This window comes from Crinia signifera, chromosome 12 (assembly GCF_055691185.1).
Source record: "Crinia signifera chromosome 12, ASM5569118v1, whole genome shotgun sequence".
Taxonomy (NCBI): domain Eukaryota; kingdom Metazoa; phylum Chordata; class Amphibia; order Anura; family Myobatrachidae; genus Crinia; species Crinia signifera.
Window position 1 is genome coordinate 39,518,648 of NC_139228.1, and position 13,974 is coordinate 39,532,621.

General features: G+C 43.0%; 1 protein-coding gene across 5 annotated transcripts in view; it reads left to right on the forward strand.

Annotated features, from left to right (window-relative positions):
- Nucleotides 1–13,207, forward strand: part of DPF3 (double PHD fingers 3) — a 263,952-nt gene extending 250,745 nt beyond the window's left edge. For 3 of the 5 annotated variants that reach the window (XM_083167316.1, XM_083167312.1, XM_083167313.1), the window contains exons 9-11: nucleotides 8,380–8,492; nucleotides 9,897–9,978; nucleotides 10,774–13,207. In XM_083167316.1, the coding sequence (XP_083023442.1) occupies nucleotides 8,380–8,492; nucleotides 9,897–9,978; nucleotides 10,774–10,832 (254 nt within the window). In that variant the 3' untranslated portion in view covers nucleotides 10,833–13,207. Of the gene's footprint in view, nucleotides 1–6,667; nucleotides 8,494–9,896; nucleotides 9,979–10,773 lie in introns of those variants that run through there. The other 2 variants (XR_014466298.1, XR_014466299.1) reach the window with 2 other exon arrangements.
- Nucleotides 13,208–13,974: the final 767 nt, after the last annotated feature.

Sequence of the window (13,974 nt, forward strand, 5' to 3'; positions counted from 1 at the left end):
GGAACTATTGTTACGCCACTGCATGTGTAGACATCCAGGTGCAGGAACACATGGGGACACAATGCAGTCACAACCTTTTACAAGTCACAAGGCGTCATCTAGTTCTCATACTAACTGCCCGATACAACATTCCTAAAACAATTCCTAAAACATGCTGCCAACGTCTATCAACTTGTCAGGTTCTCAAGAAAGGTTTCTTATTGCATGTGATTTGCAGGCGCTGTGCTGCCCTATGGCACTTATCCATCTCACACTGATTGCAGCCTGCTGCTGTTCCGCCCAACCTCTGCTCATACGTTCCCTAATCAAGCCAAAACATTATTTCTGTAAATGGAGGAATATTTCCTATCACTCGTTATTGCCCAGCAAGATGCGTCTAGGGCTGGCTGCTTATCTGGTCCATACACCCTAAAACTGAAGTTAACTTGTATTTCTAATGAACACATAACATTGTTTACAGCAATACAAAACTGTTTCTGAAAGGTGAAAGTCTTCCCAGTCAAGCATTAAATGATTAAATTAGGAAATGCCACTGAGTACTGTATAGACTCAAGTTCAGGAACAGTAGACCTACACCCTTACTCATCTATGGAGAGGTTTCAGTATCAAATGGAAATAGCCGGTGTACCGGTGTTCAAGAGGAAAGACATCGGAGAAATGACATTTACATGGGAGCTCGTCTCATTAGAAAATCTACTTTGCCCACTGGGTTATTATGCAGTCACATAGAATTTCCCAGAGGTCTGTTTCACTAAATAAGTGGTTCACTTGAATTTTGTCACTAGCTCAATGAAAAGCTTTTTGATTAAAAAGTCCAGTAATGGGAACAGATTAGAGACAGGTTTTTCCTGTCACTCCTCATTCTGGGCTTTAAACTGTTTTACGGGCCTACAGTTTATTTTTTAAAACAATTTTTGGTACTTATGTAATATCTGGGCGCCCGATTTTTTGATTGCATGCCTTAACTTAAGGCATACAATCAGATGCGATGGACCCGATTTTTTTCGGAAAAATCGGGACGATCGCATTGCATGCGACCAAATCATATGCGATGCGATGGACCTGATTTTTCCATAGGATTCAATGTTAAAATGGACTGAGTCCATTGGATTCGATGGAAAAATGGGTCGTTTTCCTTTCCCCACTATCCAAGTGGGCATGGAGTTGGATATAAACCTGTGGCAAGCGCAGCGAGCCACCGAGCCCCGTCGGGGGGGGGGCGTGGATTCGTTAAAAAGTATTCCACGTCCGCTCGCCACAGGTTTATATCCAACTCCATGTCCACTTGGATAGTGGGGAAAGGAAAACGACCCATTTTTCCATCGAATCCAATGGACTCAGTCCATTTTAACATTGAATCCTATGGAAAAATCGGGTCGATCGCATACGATTTGGTCGCATGCGATGGTCCCGATTTTCATATCGGGCGCCCAGATACTACATGGAGTACCCAATTTTTTATAAATAAAATTAGATTACAAGGTCAGCTCCAGATTTAATTATGTACTGAGGGAAAAGGTTTGCTTCTGTTTGTCCACAGAGTTTATGATTGGCAGCCAGAAGCACAGCCTATTACATGACCATAATTAGTTTGAATTGGTTCTGGACCACCAACCCAAGGCACACATTCAAGAGTACTGAGGCACTTCAGGGTACCACTGACCTAGGGGCATCAGGACTGTAACCCACCAGTAAATACATGGACTGTATAGTAATGGCAGTGGCCATTGGAGATTCTGGCTATTAATCATAGCAGCTGATGCAGTCCTTTAGGAGAATGGTTCCCAACCCTGGTCCTCAAGTACCCCCAACAGTGCACGGTTTCCAGGTCTCCACGCAGAATCACAGGTGATATAATTAGCTCCACCCACCCATGGATCTTTTAAAATGTGTCCATGAATAATCTGTGCACCTGCTGGGTGACCTGGAAAACGTGCACTGTTGGGGGTACTTGAGGACCAGGGTTGGGAACCACTGCTTTAGGAGACTGCTTCTTGACTTGTGTTTTGTGCAGGATCGTGATCACACTTGTGTGCACATTACTGATCGACACAGCTCTGGGATCTAGAGGAAGGAGCTGCCACTGCTAGGAGGTTAAATTAGCACCTGCTAGGGGGGTGGGTGCAGCTGTTCCAATCACTGATTTATAGAATACTCCTGGTGCCACTAAAATTAATCATGGCAGAGACACTTCTATGGGTTGCAAAGTGGAAGTCTGTTGAGTTTGTGGCCACAAATTGGCAGGGACAGGTCAGAACGCCCGTAACTCACAAACCAATGACTTCCTCCTTGATGTACAATGTCTTGTGTAGTATTAAGGTTTACCTATTGTTCGCAATATACCATACTGTTACCATGACCAATATGATACTACCGAGTGTAGATAAATGCTTCACTACTTACTTCTAGGAATATTAATGTAAAAGATACTTTTATATGTGGATATCAGCAATTCCTTGTTTTAGTTTCTTTGTTGACTGATCACAATGACACAATTTACCTTCGAGCTACTGTTCAGTGAATTACATTTCTCGTAGCAATATAAAGGCAAACAAATAAAGCGCTTTTTAAAATAAAGAGTAACAAGTGTTCTGTAGATTAGGATTATTATTTGCCATGTGAATCAGTGACACTAGTTAGTTGGACTCGGAGAGACGCACAGTACTGTATGTGGCGGTTGTGGAGTCTACACTGGAGAGTAGGATGCCTGCGGCCTGAGCTATGGCCTTGTCTATGTGCATCAGCAAACAGGCTGGATAAAACACAGACCAGATGAGACATTGGCAATGCTGTGTAATACATACATCAGGTTGTTTACACTGACTGACTATTAGCAACAGTCATATTGATGAGTAAAGAAGCCATTGCAGATCTCCCATCGTAACGATGCATTGAATAGTCATGCAGTATCCTACAGAGTCTGTATCCCCCCAATTGTGTACCAATTGCTTTATAAAATGATAACTATACCGATTATGGCAATTTTGAAGCTTTATTGTTGCTCTTGAAGATGGCCATGTATAGCCATGTTGTCTATCTCAGCCACTATATGTGCAATACCTAGAACGCTGGCTTGCATAATGTCCGCATAGATTTGCTTGTCATAAAGAATAGAACATTCAGAACAAACTACAAACCTTAGAGGTTGATGTATCAAGCAGTGAAATGAGTGTAAAACTGGGCCAACCAATAAGCTTCTACCTATCGTTTTATAGACTGTACTTGATAATTACCTCAATGCGGATTGGTTTCAATGTGAACTTCTCCGCTCCTTTCACTGCTTAATAGATCAATCTTTAAGGTGCCCATACACTGCCTGCGACGTCTCGCAGCAGTGTATCGACACCCGACAGAGTGCGATCCACCGGGACCTTCCCGGCGACAGGGACACATGTGATCCGTTGTGATGGATCGCATGCGTCCCTGCTTCCCGCCTCGCCGCCTGGAGGAAAGGGTGGTCGGACGGCCTGCCGCGCGTCGGACCCGACGGCATGTCAGGAAGAGGCGATTTGGTCGCAATCGGACCAAATCGCATCGATGTTTGGGGGCCTTTAGTGTTAAAAATAAAATACAAAAATGGAGGAGATACAAAGCAAAGTTTGTGGAGACATTGACCACTAACCAATCAACTTGTAACTGCCATTTTGCCGAGTGAGTTTGAAAAATGGCAGTTAGGAGCCGTATGATTGTTACTTTGATACACCCCGTATTTGTTAAATAAACAGTCAGCACTTAGCTGGTGAGCACGGTCTTACTGCAAGCCATAATGTATAACTGAGGGGCATCTCTGGTTCTTCTGTTAAAGTTTGGAGTACTGTATGTCTCCATGGTGTTTCCCTGTACACTGATCACCATAATGGCACTTTATAGTTCCCATCCCCTGCACATACTGTTAAGGTTTTTTTTTTACAAATCTTTTGCTTGAATTTTGTGTACTGTATACTCTGACTCTTATGTTTAGTTTTATCTACCACTTGCTCTGCAGTATACAGAGAGATACAACATTGGAGGTTATTCTGGTTGGTGCGGTCCGTTCAGAATTCTTTTGGAGCGGACCGCACGCCACGCTGTGCAGACATGGTACGAAGGAACGCCCACCGGTCCTCCGCATTCGGACGGACTCACACTTTAAGAACGACATCCAAACCTTGCGTGTGCGGTGGGGACACACATATTCTGCACGGTCTTACCGCGTCAGAACGGACGGGAACCTGCCCGTACGCATCGATGCGGTGTATTATCGCAAAACTCACCACTATTATCTGAACTCAGAAATCGGTCACATGACCCACTTATGCAATTAGCCAACCTCATGAAAAAGTATTTGTTTGGAATTGGAATCAATTAAATAAATAAAGTATTATTTTTACAATTCCTGTTATGGTAACTTTAATTTTTGGCATGTGCCAAAGAACATGCTCTTAAAATTTTATGTTTGCCCTAAGTGTAATAAATATTTATTTTGATTTGTGTGTTTTGTAATGGTCCATTTAAGCTGCAAGGTTTCCAATTGAAGCCATCAAAAAAAGTGTAATTAATGAGTAATGAGTAGAGGAGTATTGTATTGAATTGTATTGTGTTCAGCTGACATTGGTTCAGGTGCGGCCGTACTAATTGGGCGATCCGAATGCCTAGCGCATGACCGAGTGGTGTCCGCAAAGAAATACTTGCTTATGGACACTGCATATTTCTTGCCTTTTGGTTCGTTTGCAGTCGGTGTTCTGTCCGAATGCACGCCTACCATAATTAGTGCACTCCCTCGTGTACGCCCATGTTAGCCCACTTTGAAACTACGCCCCTGTGTACTTCCGAATGACGCCCATATCTCCCAAGTGAATGCGGTGCACATTTCTGTACGGTATTAGTAAGAACGAGTACGGAGACCGTGCGTGGCACATGCGCATAGCGTTGCCCACGCATGTGCAGATGGCTAAAAAACGCCATCCGAAAGAATTCGGAAAAATACGCATCGACCAGAATAAGGACCATTGTGAGATGGTTTAAATAGCTTGGAGCGATCTCTAGCCAAAGTAACAATGTAACTACCGTTGTAATTATTATGCGTACAAGCAAATTAATTAAATCTTGTTAGTTTCAAAATAATGGTGTCTTGTAAGGAGTGTTATTTTGCCGTGGCGTAAATGAGGGGTCTGTGTTTGTGTTGCATGGAAATCGGTGGCACGATCCCGCTCTGATGGAAATGCTTCCATAGGCATAATGCAGCTCCTGCCATCTGAGGATGGGATAGGCATTTGGGACGAATTTATGGAGCTTAGTACATAGATGCTGGACCGCGGTCTCCACTGAGAATAATGGGAATTGTGGTCTAATTAGCCTATTGCAGTGGATTTATGTGACATCTCCTGCATTAGTCTAATGGTGCATACGATTATGCAGACACCACTTTCTACATAATTATATGAGAAAAGGCGCTACATAAAGAAGCTTCCAAGAGAGAATACATTGGACACAATATATATAATATATAGAGGAAATTTTGAGCCATTTTTTGCTGCTTTCAGATCGCAAATGCTGGGTCGCACCCGGGATATGGACACTGGTCCGTCTCATTAGCGACCCGGCATTTGCTCTCCAATGCAGCTCACACAGACCTGGTTTATTGACATCATCATCGTGGGGAGGGAGAGCGGTATCGCATCAGGTAGAGACTGAAGTATCGCATCAGGAAGCAGCACTGAAGTATCGCTGTTGCCTCCTCCATAGAAGTGAATGGGACCCAGGTCCCTCGACCCAGTTTTCCCGTTCACACTGGGTCTGACCCGGGGAGAGCCTACTATTAGGCCCCTGTCTTTGCAGATTACAGCAGTAACAATTGTTGGGTAGAAATACATTTTAGGAAAATACATTGAAAATCAATACAGAATAGACCACAGTGTCTTTATTAGGGATAGTTTAAAAAGTGACCCTTAAAGAAAACCTTTTACTTTTAGATATATTATTATACTATAGGGGAAATGTATCAAAGCTTGTCAGGAGATGAAGGAGATTTACGGTACCCGAAGCAACCAATCCGGTTTTATAATTTCATGGACTTTACTAGATAAAAAGGGAATTGAAGCAGATTGGTTACATTTAGCAACATCTCCACTTGTTCTAAGGCCAAGGTTCGATAAAGGTCTTCCAAAGTAAAAAAAAAAATCACTGAAAGGAAAACCAGCATTTCCCCTAAGTTCCTTATCACAGATACCCTGGTTATGAAGGTCTTGGTGCACAGGGCTGCCATCAAGGGGGTGCTATGGGTACAACTGTCCCGGAGCCGGCCACTCTGACAGAGAGTAGGGCCCAGGCAACTCTATCCCCAGCACCCCCCTTCACATGACTACACAGCCACTGAGCCACCCTGCCTGCGCCCCCTCATTCAACAGCGGTTTTTGTAACAATGGGGGGGGGGGGGGGGTGGCTTCCTATTTTGTCAGTCCCGGGCACCACAATTTCTGATGGCAGCCTTGTTGGTGCATACAGTCATTGCTCACCCCAGGAATTGTGCAGAGTAAGCTGTTTGGTAGAGCTGATCTAGCTGTATGCTCCCTGGCAGTCCAGCAGGATATGGCCATTTACAGATGCATGGAATGTGATATCTCCAGGGAGGTAGGGCATAGTAAATGTAAGATTGTTTTCATTGGTGGCTTCTCTTTACATTTGGCAGGGGTGATGCAGCCACCACTGTGTCAGGAGAGGGGACAGCCACCAGCGCGACAACCTGGTAGTCTCTTCAGTGCAACTGGGCAAACCCTTGGCTTCAACTACAGCCCATAGAATCCTGATTGAGCTGTGTCATAAGGCAGGGAGTGGCTTCCTACAGTAAGACCGCTTTCTACATCCAAGACTGGCAGTCCCATAGGCAGAGAACAACTCCCAAATGGAACTGACTTGTGGGTCTGCGACAGACCGACAGGACTTCAAAATTAAAGTCACTACCAGTCAGATGGTCTCGTGACACAAGACACCCAAGGAGAAGATAAGACCCCTTTATTAATGTGAAACTGTATAGAGGAGTAATATTTTAAAAATACAGGTAAAGAAACTATGGGAAATGGAACAGTTTAGAGTTCTTGGAACAGGCGCACAACTGGAGCATTCAATAGTCTTCCAGATGGGTGCTAGGACTGCCTGCACCCAATTTTTTCTGCTCACATTCAGAAATCTGCTTAAAGTTGGGCTTTTTGGTGCAGAAACGGCTGTTTCATTAACACGCCCAAAATTTGGCATGTTTATTTAGCTGATTTACACAAGGCATACACCATATCAATTGAATATAATTGACAGGACCCGGCATTGACAAGTGTATACGCACTTCACAATGCTGGCAGCAACTGTGTGCTGGCGTCGGCCATGCGGCATTCTATGTACACACCGGACGGACATTTTGTCGTTCCGACCCATCGTATTGACAAACTTGTCTTGTGTGTACCCAGCTTTAGCTACTCAGATAGTATTTATTACATTTTTTAAAATAATTTTCATGATAAAATAAAAACAATGGAACCTTGTTATATAAAAAGGTATAAAGCATATAATTAATGTTACTAACTATTACTTGATATTTACCCCAGATCAGTGACCATGAGAACCAGAAAAGAACAGTAATTTCCTGAAAAGGTGACAACACTACGATATATCCCACTGGGTTCAGTACATAGAAGGATTTTATCTGTAGAAGCCGTAACACATATGAGGAGGACTGTGGGAATGTAAAACATTTCTGGTGGATTTTCCTGTGTTTTGATTTGTCTTGCAGGAGGACGTTTGGCCTTTACCCCATTGTGATGTCAGGGTGCCGTTCTTGTGCACCCCCAGGATCCGAAGAGCATGTTAGCTGCTGGATGTTGTATCCTATTGTCCCCCCCACCCTCTGCCCCCCCTTGTGCGCAGCTTCCTCCTTTCTGTTTTAGGAAAAACTTTGTTTTTTCAGTTTTGGTATGGAGAGTCATACCATAGTTGTGATATTTGGATAATGTGCCTCCATTTTTATGCTCCAAGCTCTTTTAAAAGAAATAGACAACTGCAACTGAACAAATATACCACACAACTATTTAAAAACGACAACTTTTTGTAGTTTAGGTCGGTAGAAATATCAGCGTCCTCTTAGAGACTTTATAACGCAAGCATTTAGACATGCAGCAATCATGAGGACTACTCACCTGTCACTGTTGCAGGGAACTTCTATTTGTTTTAAAGAGCTCCAAGATATTTGCTTTGCCTATGAGTGTGAGTGGGGCCGTATGTTACTGGCAGCAAAAGGGTTATTGCCTGCTTTTACCCCATTTAGTCGCAACCCTTGTCGCACTACGATGTGTAATATGTATAGACTAAACGTGCGTGAGACCTGGCATCATCTGGGATTGTATTCTCTCCTAGGTCACCCAACTTGCCTGCAATTCACCGTGAATATGACAGAGGCAGTTAAAACCTACCAGTGGCAGTGCATCGAGTGCAAATCCTGCATCATTTGTGGAACATCAGAGAACGATGTGAGTAGCAGAAATGTTTTTGAAAGCCAATTACAGGTAACAAAAAAAACAAAAAAAAATCAAGTGATAACCTCCTAAAGAATCACATTGCAGGATGTAAAACTTAAGGCAGGATGTGACAATGTACACCCACAAGGACGGTTCCCAGACAGGAACCCGTCACTGCATTGTGTTAAGCATGGTGGCAGGTCTCCTGTACATATACAACGTGCCAATGCCATCTGCAGATGGTGTTAGCTGCAGGGGTGAATCTCAGAAATGCTTTGCATTCTGGAGCATGGTAAATAGGGCAATAGAAACCTATGGGGTTGCAGCGGCTGCCTAGAACTGAGGGATCACGGGAGATAGTTCCAATATTTGCTGCAGTCCCTTTTTTATACATTTGTTTGATCCTAAAACTTACACCAAAAAATAACAGATAATCAATGACAGGTGGGCCCCTAACAGTCAAAAACATGACCTGTATGGGTACTTGGGGACTGGAGTTGGAAACCAGTGATTTATACATTACATTTCAATCGCAATTTTACCACATGTAGACATGGTGAGGATGATGTGTTGAATTTACAGTATGCATAGAATACATGGAGACAGGGGAGGTTCTGTGCTGGTGCCTCTGGAGCTTCTTGGGAGGCAGGTAAAGAATGCTGTCTGATTGTGAATTACACCCAGACACTGAATGGTGTTCAGCATGCTAATTGGTGGATGGCTGGAGCTATCCACAAATCAGAGTGCTAACAGTAACTCACTGTAAAGAAGCATTTAGCACAGGACGTCAGGATGGTATTTTATTTTTTATTCCCATGAATAATTGGTTAAGTGCCCAATCCATTGCTTTTCAAAGGGCCTTCAGTGTTGTTAAGAATGCCCTTCTGTGGGGTGAAGTACCACTATGTCAGTAAAAGGCTGTAGGCTACGGTGACGCACAGTGTTGTATGCTCAATACAGGCACGGTGTTGTAAAATAAGGTTTATCAGTTGCCAGTGTGCCACCACTGGATCAGTCAATAGAAGTGCAGGAGCAGAGACTTTATGCTAGCCAGTCACCATAGTACATGATCATCTACGAACGGTGATCAAGGGGGACAAAGTTTTTAAAAAAGGGCTCCTGAAATCTAAACAATATTTCATAGTATTAAAGAAAAAAGTTAAGACGAGCGGCTCGGGTTTATTTCGCCGATACAGGCCCCTAAAAATAGAAAATAAATAAATCAGTACTGGGATAAGTAGGGCAAATTGAATTCCCCCCCAAAAAAACATTTGAAAAACGTATTTTTTTGTTTTTTGCCTGGCGAAAATTTAGTCCAGGGATTGAATACGGGCCACAGCGTACAAGAATACAATATATTGCATTGTTTATACATTGCTGATGATATATGCTCCATATTATTTCTATTCCATGTAGGAGCAGCTCCTGTTTTGCGACGACTGTGATCGCGGATACCACATGTACTGCCTCAGCCCCCCAATGGATGAGCCCCCTGAAGGTACAACATTGACTAGTTCAAAAGTGGGGGTTATAGGTCTATAGTAGAAAATCAGCTTCTAATAATGATAGGACTGATAGTACTATTGTGCTGCAGCAAGAGCTTCTGTACTGCATTTATAGAGTCTTTAGCACTAGCATGTCTAGGGCAGATGGCAGAACTTTGGCTTTATGGTAGACTTCTATGAAGTAAAGCTAGAATGGCTTTCTAAAGACCTGTCTTACACAGTAAGGGGAGAAATTTGTTTTGTGGGCACCTGCCAGAGGAATTTTAATTTGGCACCGGCCACAAGCCAATCAGATCTTGTGGACCAGCAGCCAATCAGGAGTGGATGTTCCAGTGGATGAGCTATTATTGTCTCGTGGCTGGCTTCAAATTTGAAATGCCATTTGCACCACCTCTCCAAGGCTGTCTTCCCTGTTCCCCTTCTCTGTGCTGCTGCATCTTTGATCCCAGCACACCATTATGTCTAGGGGTGCCGCATAATTTCCTGCATCTTTCTAATGGGAGCCGCAACTGTCACCCAGAATGGTAAGCTGTGAGTGCTGCAGGGAGGGAGGGGGTGGGGCTGCCTATTCTGACCAAGCCCTACACTATCTGATGGCAGCCTTGGTGACACCTTTGGTAAATGAAGACGTAATCAGCATATATATATATATATATATATATATATATATATATATATATATATATATATATATATATATTTCTGCTGTATAATGATTACACAGATACAATGCAGACAAAATGAAACGGGTGTTATAAACACTAATGTGGCAAACCGTTATTTTCTAGGAAGCTGGAGCTGTCATTTGTGTCTGAATGAATTAAGAGACAGCGACTCTTTTCCCTGAGATAACAAGAACACGCCATGCTCAGGAGGATGAAGACCCCGACAGTGAAACGCAGATTTGTATCATTTCAGAGACTGAATGCTGATTGGTGCTAGGATGCAAAGACATCACATTTGTGGGGACATTGGTTACAGAACACCAATACACTCTCATTCACAAGGGTGGCTGTTATAGCTAGCAAATTACTAACATCTATTTACCTGTAGGCAGGAAAAATAAAAGGAATGGTTTGTTTTAGATAGGATTGCAGGAATACAAAATGTAAGAGACGGCCATTGTAAATCTCACCGGGGGGAGCGACTCATTTGTGTTATTGTGACCAATCTCCCGTCTAAAGTGACAAAAGATCAGGGAGTGAAATTCAACCCCCCCCCCCCTCACTGATCGGGCCCAGAAATGTGTTGCCTTTAGCTGCGTAACATAACAAAGAAAAGTGCAAAACCCCATTTAAACTGCGCTCTGTGATTTCCCATCACCGCTGGGGAGGAGACTGGGCGCACAGCCAGCATGATAAACAGTGGAATTCAACCTTAGATATGTCTGTGTGCAATCTGAGATCTAAATTGCAGAGTAATAATAAAGCTGTATAACAACATTTGTGGGCTACATGTAAAAGCAGCCAGTATTTACCATGCACAGAAAAACTCTAACATACCCAAACATAATTCTACCTGCACATGTTACATCTGCCCAATCTCTTACTTGCTCTTTTTTGATTTAAGGCCCAGTAACTATTTTATTTGCTTTACTTACATACATCAGCAATTAATTGTGACAATTTTCAGATCTGGAGATGATTGCCACAATTAATTTTAGATGTGTGGGCTCCCCCTTTTGGCAATCACAATCACCAATCGATTGCTTAATCAGGTTTTTAAACATGCTTAATAATCTGGTATTATCTGCAGATCTTTTTTATATGTGTGGGCATTCCCAATTCGTCTTCTTCATCTATTTACATTATGAACAGCAATCGATTGGGCAATTTCCAGTTATGAAGATGCAATCTTTAGATGGAAAAATCTGCCGATCACTGAAATAAATCTGTAATGTGTGGGCAAACTCAGATAGATTGTAAAATCCATTTATCTGGCCAAAAAATCCCTGGATCTGGAAATCCATAAATTGTGATTGCTGATGTATGGGGCCCATTAGGCCCCGTGTCTGCCTATTAGGTTATGATATACTGTAGATGACAGACAATGTCTAGGTTCCACAGTCCCTAGGTCAACCACTAATGGTCAACAGTGACTAGGTCGACACCAAAAAAAGTATACATATCTTCGGTCGATGCTGCCAAAAGGTCAACAATTTTATGACATAGGCGGGGTCAACAGTTATAAGTCGACAATGACATTGTCTATATGTACTGATTCGCTCACCATGCTTTGGGCATGGTGCCCCGCTGCTCTCCGCAGACTATTATATTCCACACTATGCCCACTTGGATAGTAACGTTTGAAAAAAAAAAAATTATGAAAAACTCACGATGACATTTTGACTGTCAACCTTGCCCATGTCGACCATAAGCTTGTGACCTTAGGTATGTCATTCCTTTTTAGGTGTCAACCTAGTCACTTGACCTAGACATTGTCTATCCACTAACTGCATACCTGTCTATTACAAGGGCCGGGTACACACCCGAATATCCCCAACCGACAGATTTACCTACAGTAGGTCATATAACGGACAATGTAAAACTTTCAGTTGCCAGACTCAGATTTACAGTATTACATTTCCTTATGTCTGTACAATAGATTTATCTGCATACAGCCGAGCACATCCGGAAGTCAGTGTTCTGCTGTGGATCCAGTGTTCTTCAGATTGTGCCTCGTGATATCACTAGCCCAGTTAATAATGTGCCAAGTCTTACGCAGTATTCCAGTGTGGCAAACATCGGCAGCTGAACTGGGCATTGTTCTACACCGCATTTGCTTTAATCGCACAAGTTGCTGGAGTTTACAGAATAATCATGATGTCGGATATCAGTGGTGCCCTTCGTGTAATATTGTGTAACCACTGGATAAAATGCTAACACTCATAAAAGGGAACTCCATTGTTCTAGTTACATGAAATCACGATCGCCTGTGGGATTCCAATTGGATGCTGGTCAGGATGAGAAGGACTAGATCAGTAGTACAACCTTCAGTTGGTTACATAGTCTTTCTACTGGAGCTTCTAGTTACACAATCCAGAAAGAGTTCATTACACCCTCAGGGTGAACTCTGTGTGTTGGCGACATCTATATTTGTTGTACAATGTTGGGATTTCAAACATGAAATAGCTGCAGGTGTTGTCTGCATTTCAAACTCTTCTTTCTTGTGGAAAATCAGGCTAAACATTTACCAGCATGACACTGATCTATACATTACAATGACCTATCTTCCAATGTAACTTTGGACAAAGCAAACCATGTCCCCAAACATGCTTTGGCCACTCCCCTTTCCTGAAAGTCCCGGCACTTCCTGCTGCCTGGTATACAGTGTGCACCTATTTTATCACAATGGGGTGAATTCTATTTACAACCATGTGAATAGCACCGGGATGGAGCACCCGGAGCTATTCAAATCAGTGCGCTGCTAGGTTGGAGAAGGTCGGTACACACGTTTAGTCATGAGTACCGTCATTTTCCGACTTTAGTACCTCCCACATGCTGTTTGTGCCACCAGTTTTGTCAGATTTCTGCTCCCACCCCAGAAGGTTGATACCTGAAATCCAGAAAATCTAGTCGGCGTTAGCACGCCCTAATTAGAATAGCGTGAGGAGCACATCATTCTGAATAAATTTGACCCCATTGAACGCTATAGGTTTTTTCCATACATAAAATAACCCTTACGGGGGATACACCCACTATACGATTTTACAAAATGCACGATAATGTTAACGATATCTTCAGCATATCATTTAATGTGTACCCAATATAACATTAACGATGCACGTTCCCCTGTATTATTAACGATAACCCCTATCGTCTGCCTGCAGTCAAATCTGACTATCGGAAGTGACTGCATGTCCGGAGGGGGCCAGTGAGGTGACTGAACAATATCGTTCAGTGTTTAACCCACACATAGTTCTTTGCGCTGCACCGCCAATAATATTGGCGGTGCCACATATATAGGGTGGGGAAACGGTCATCGGTCAG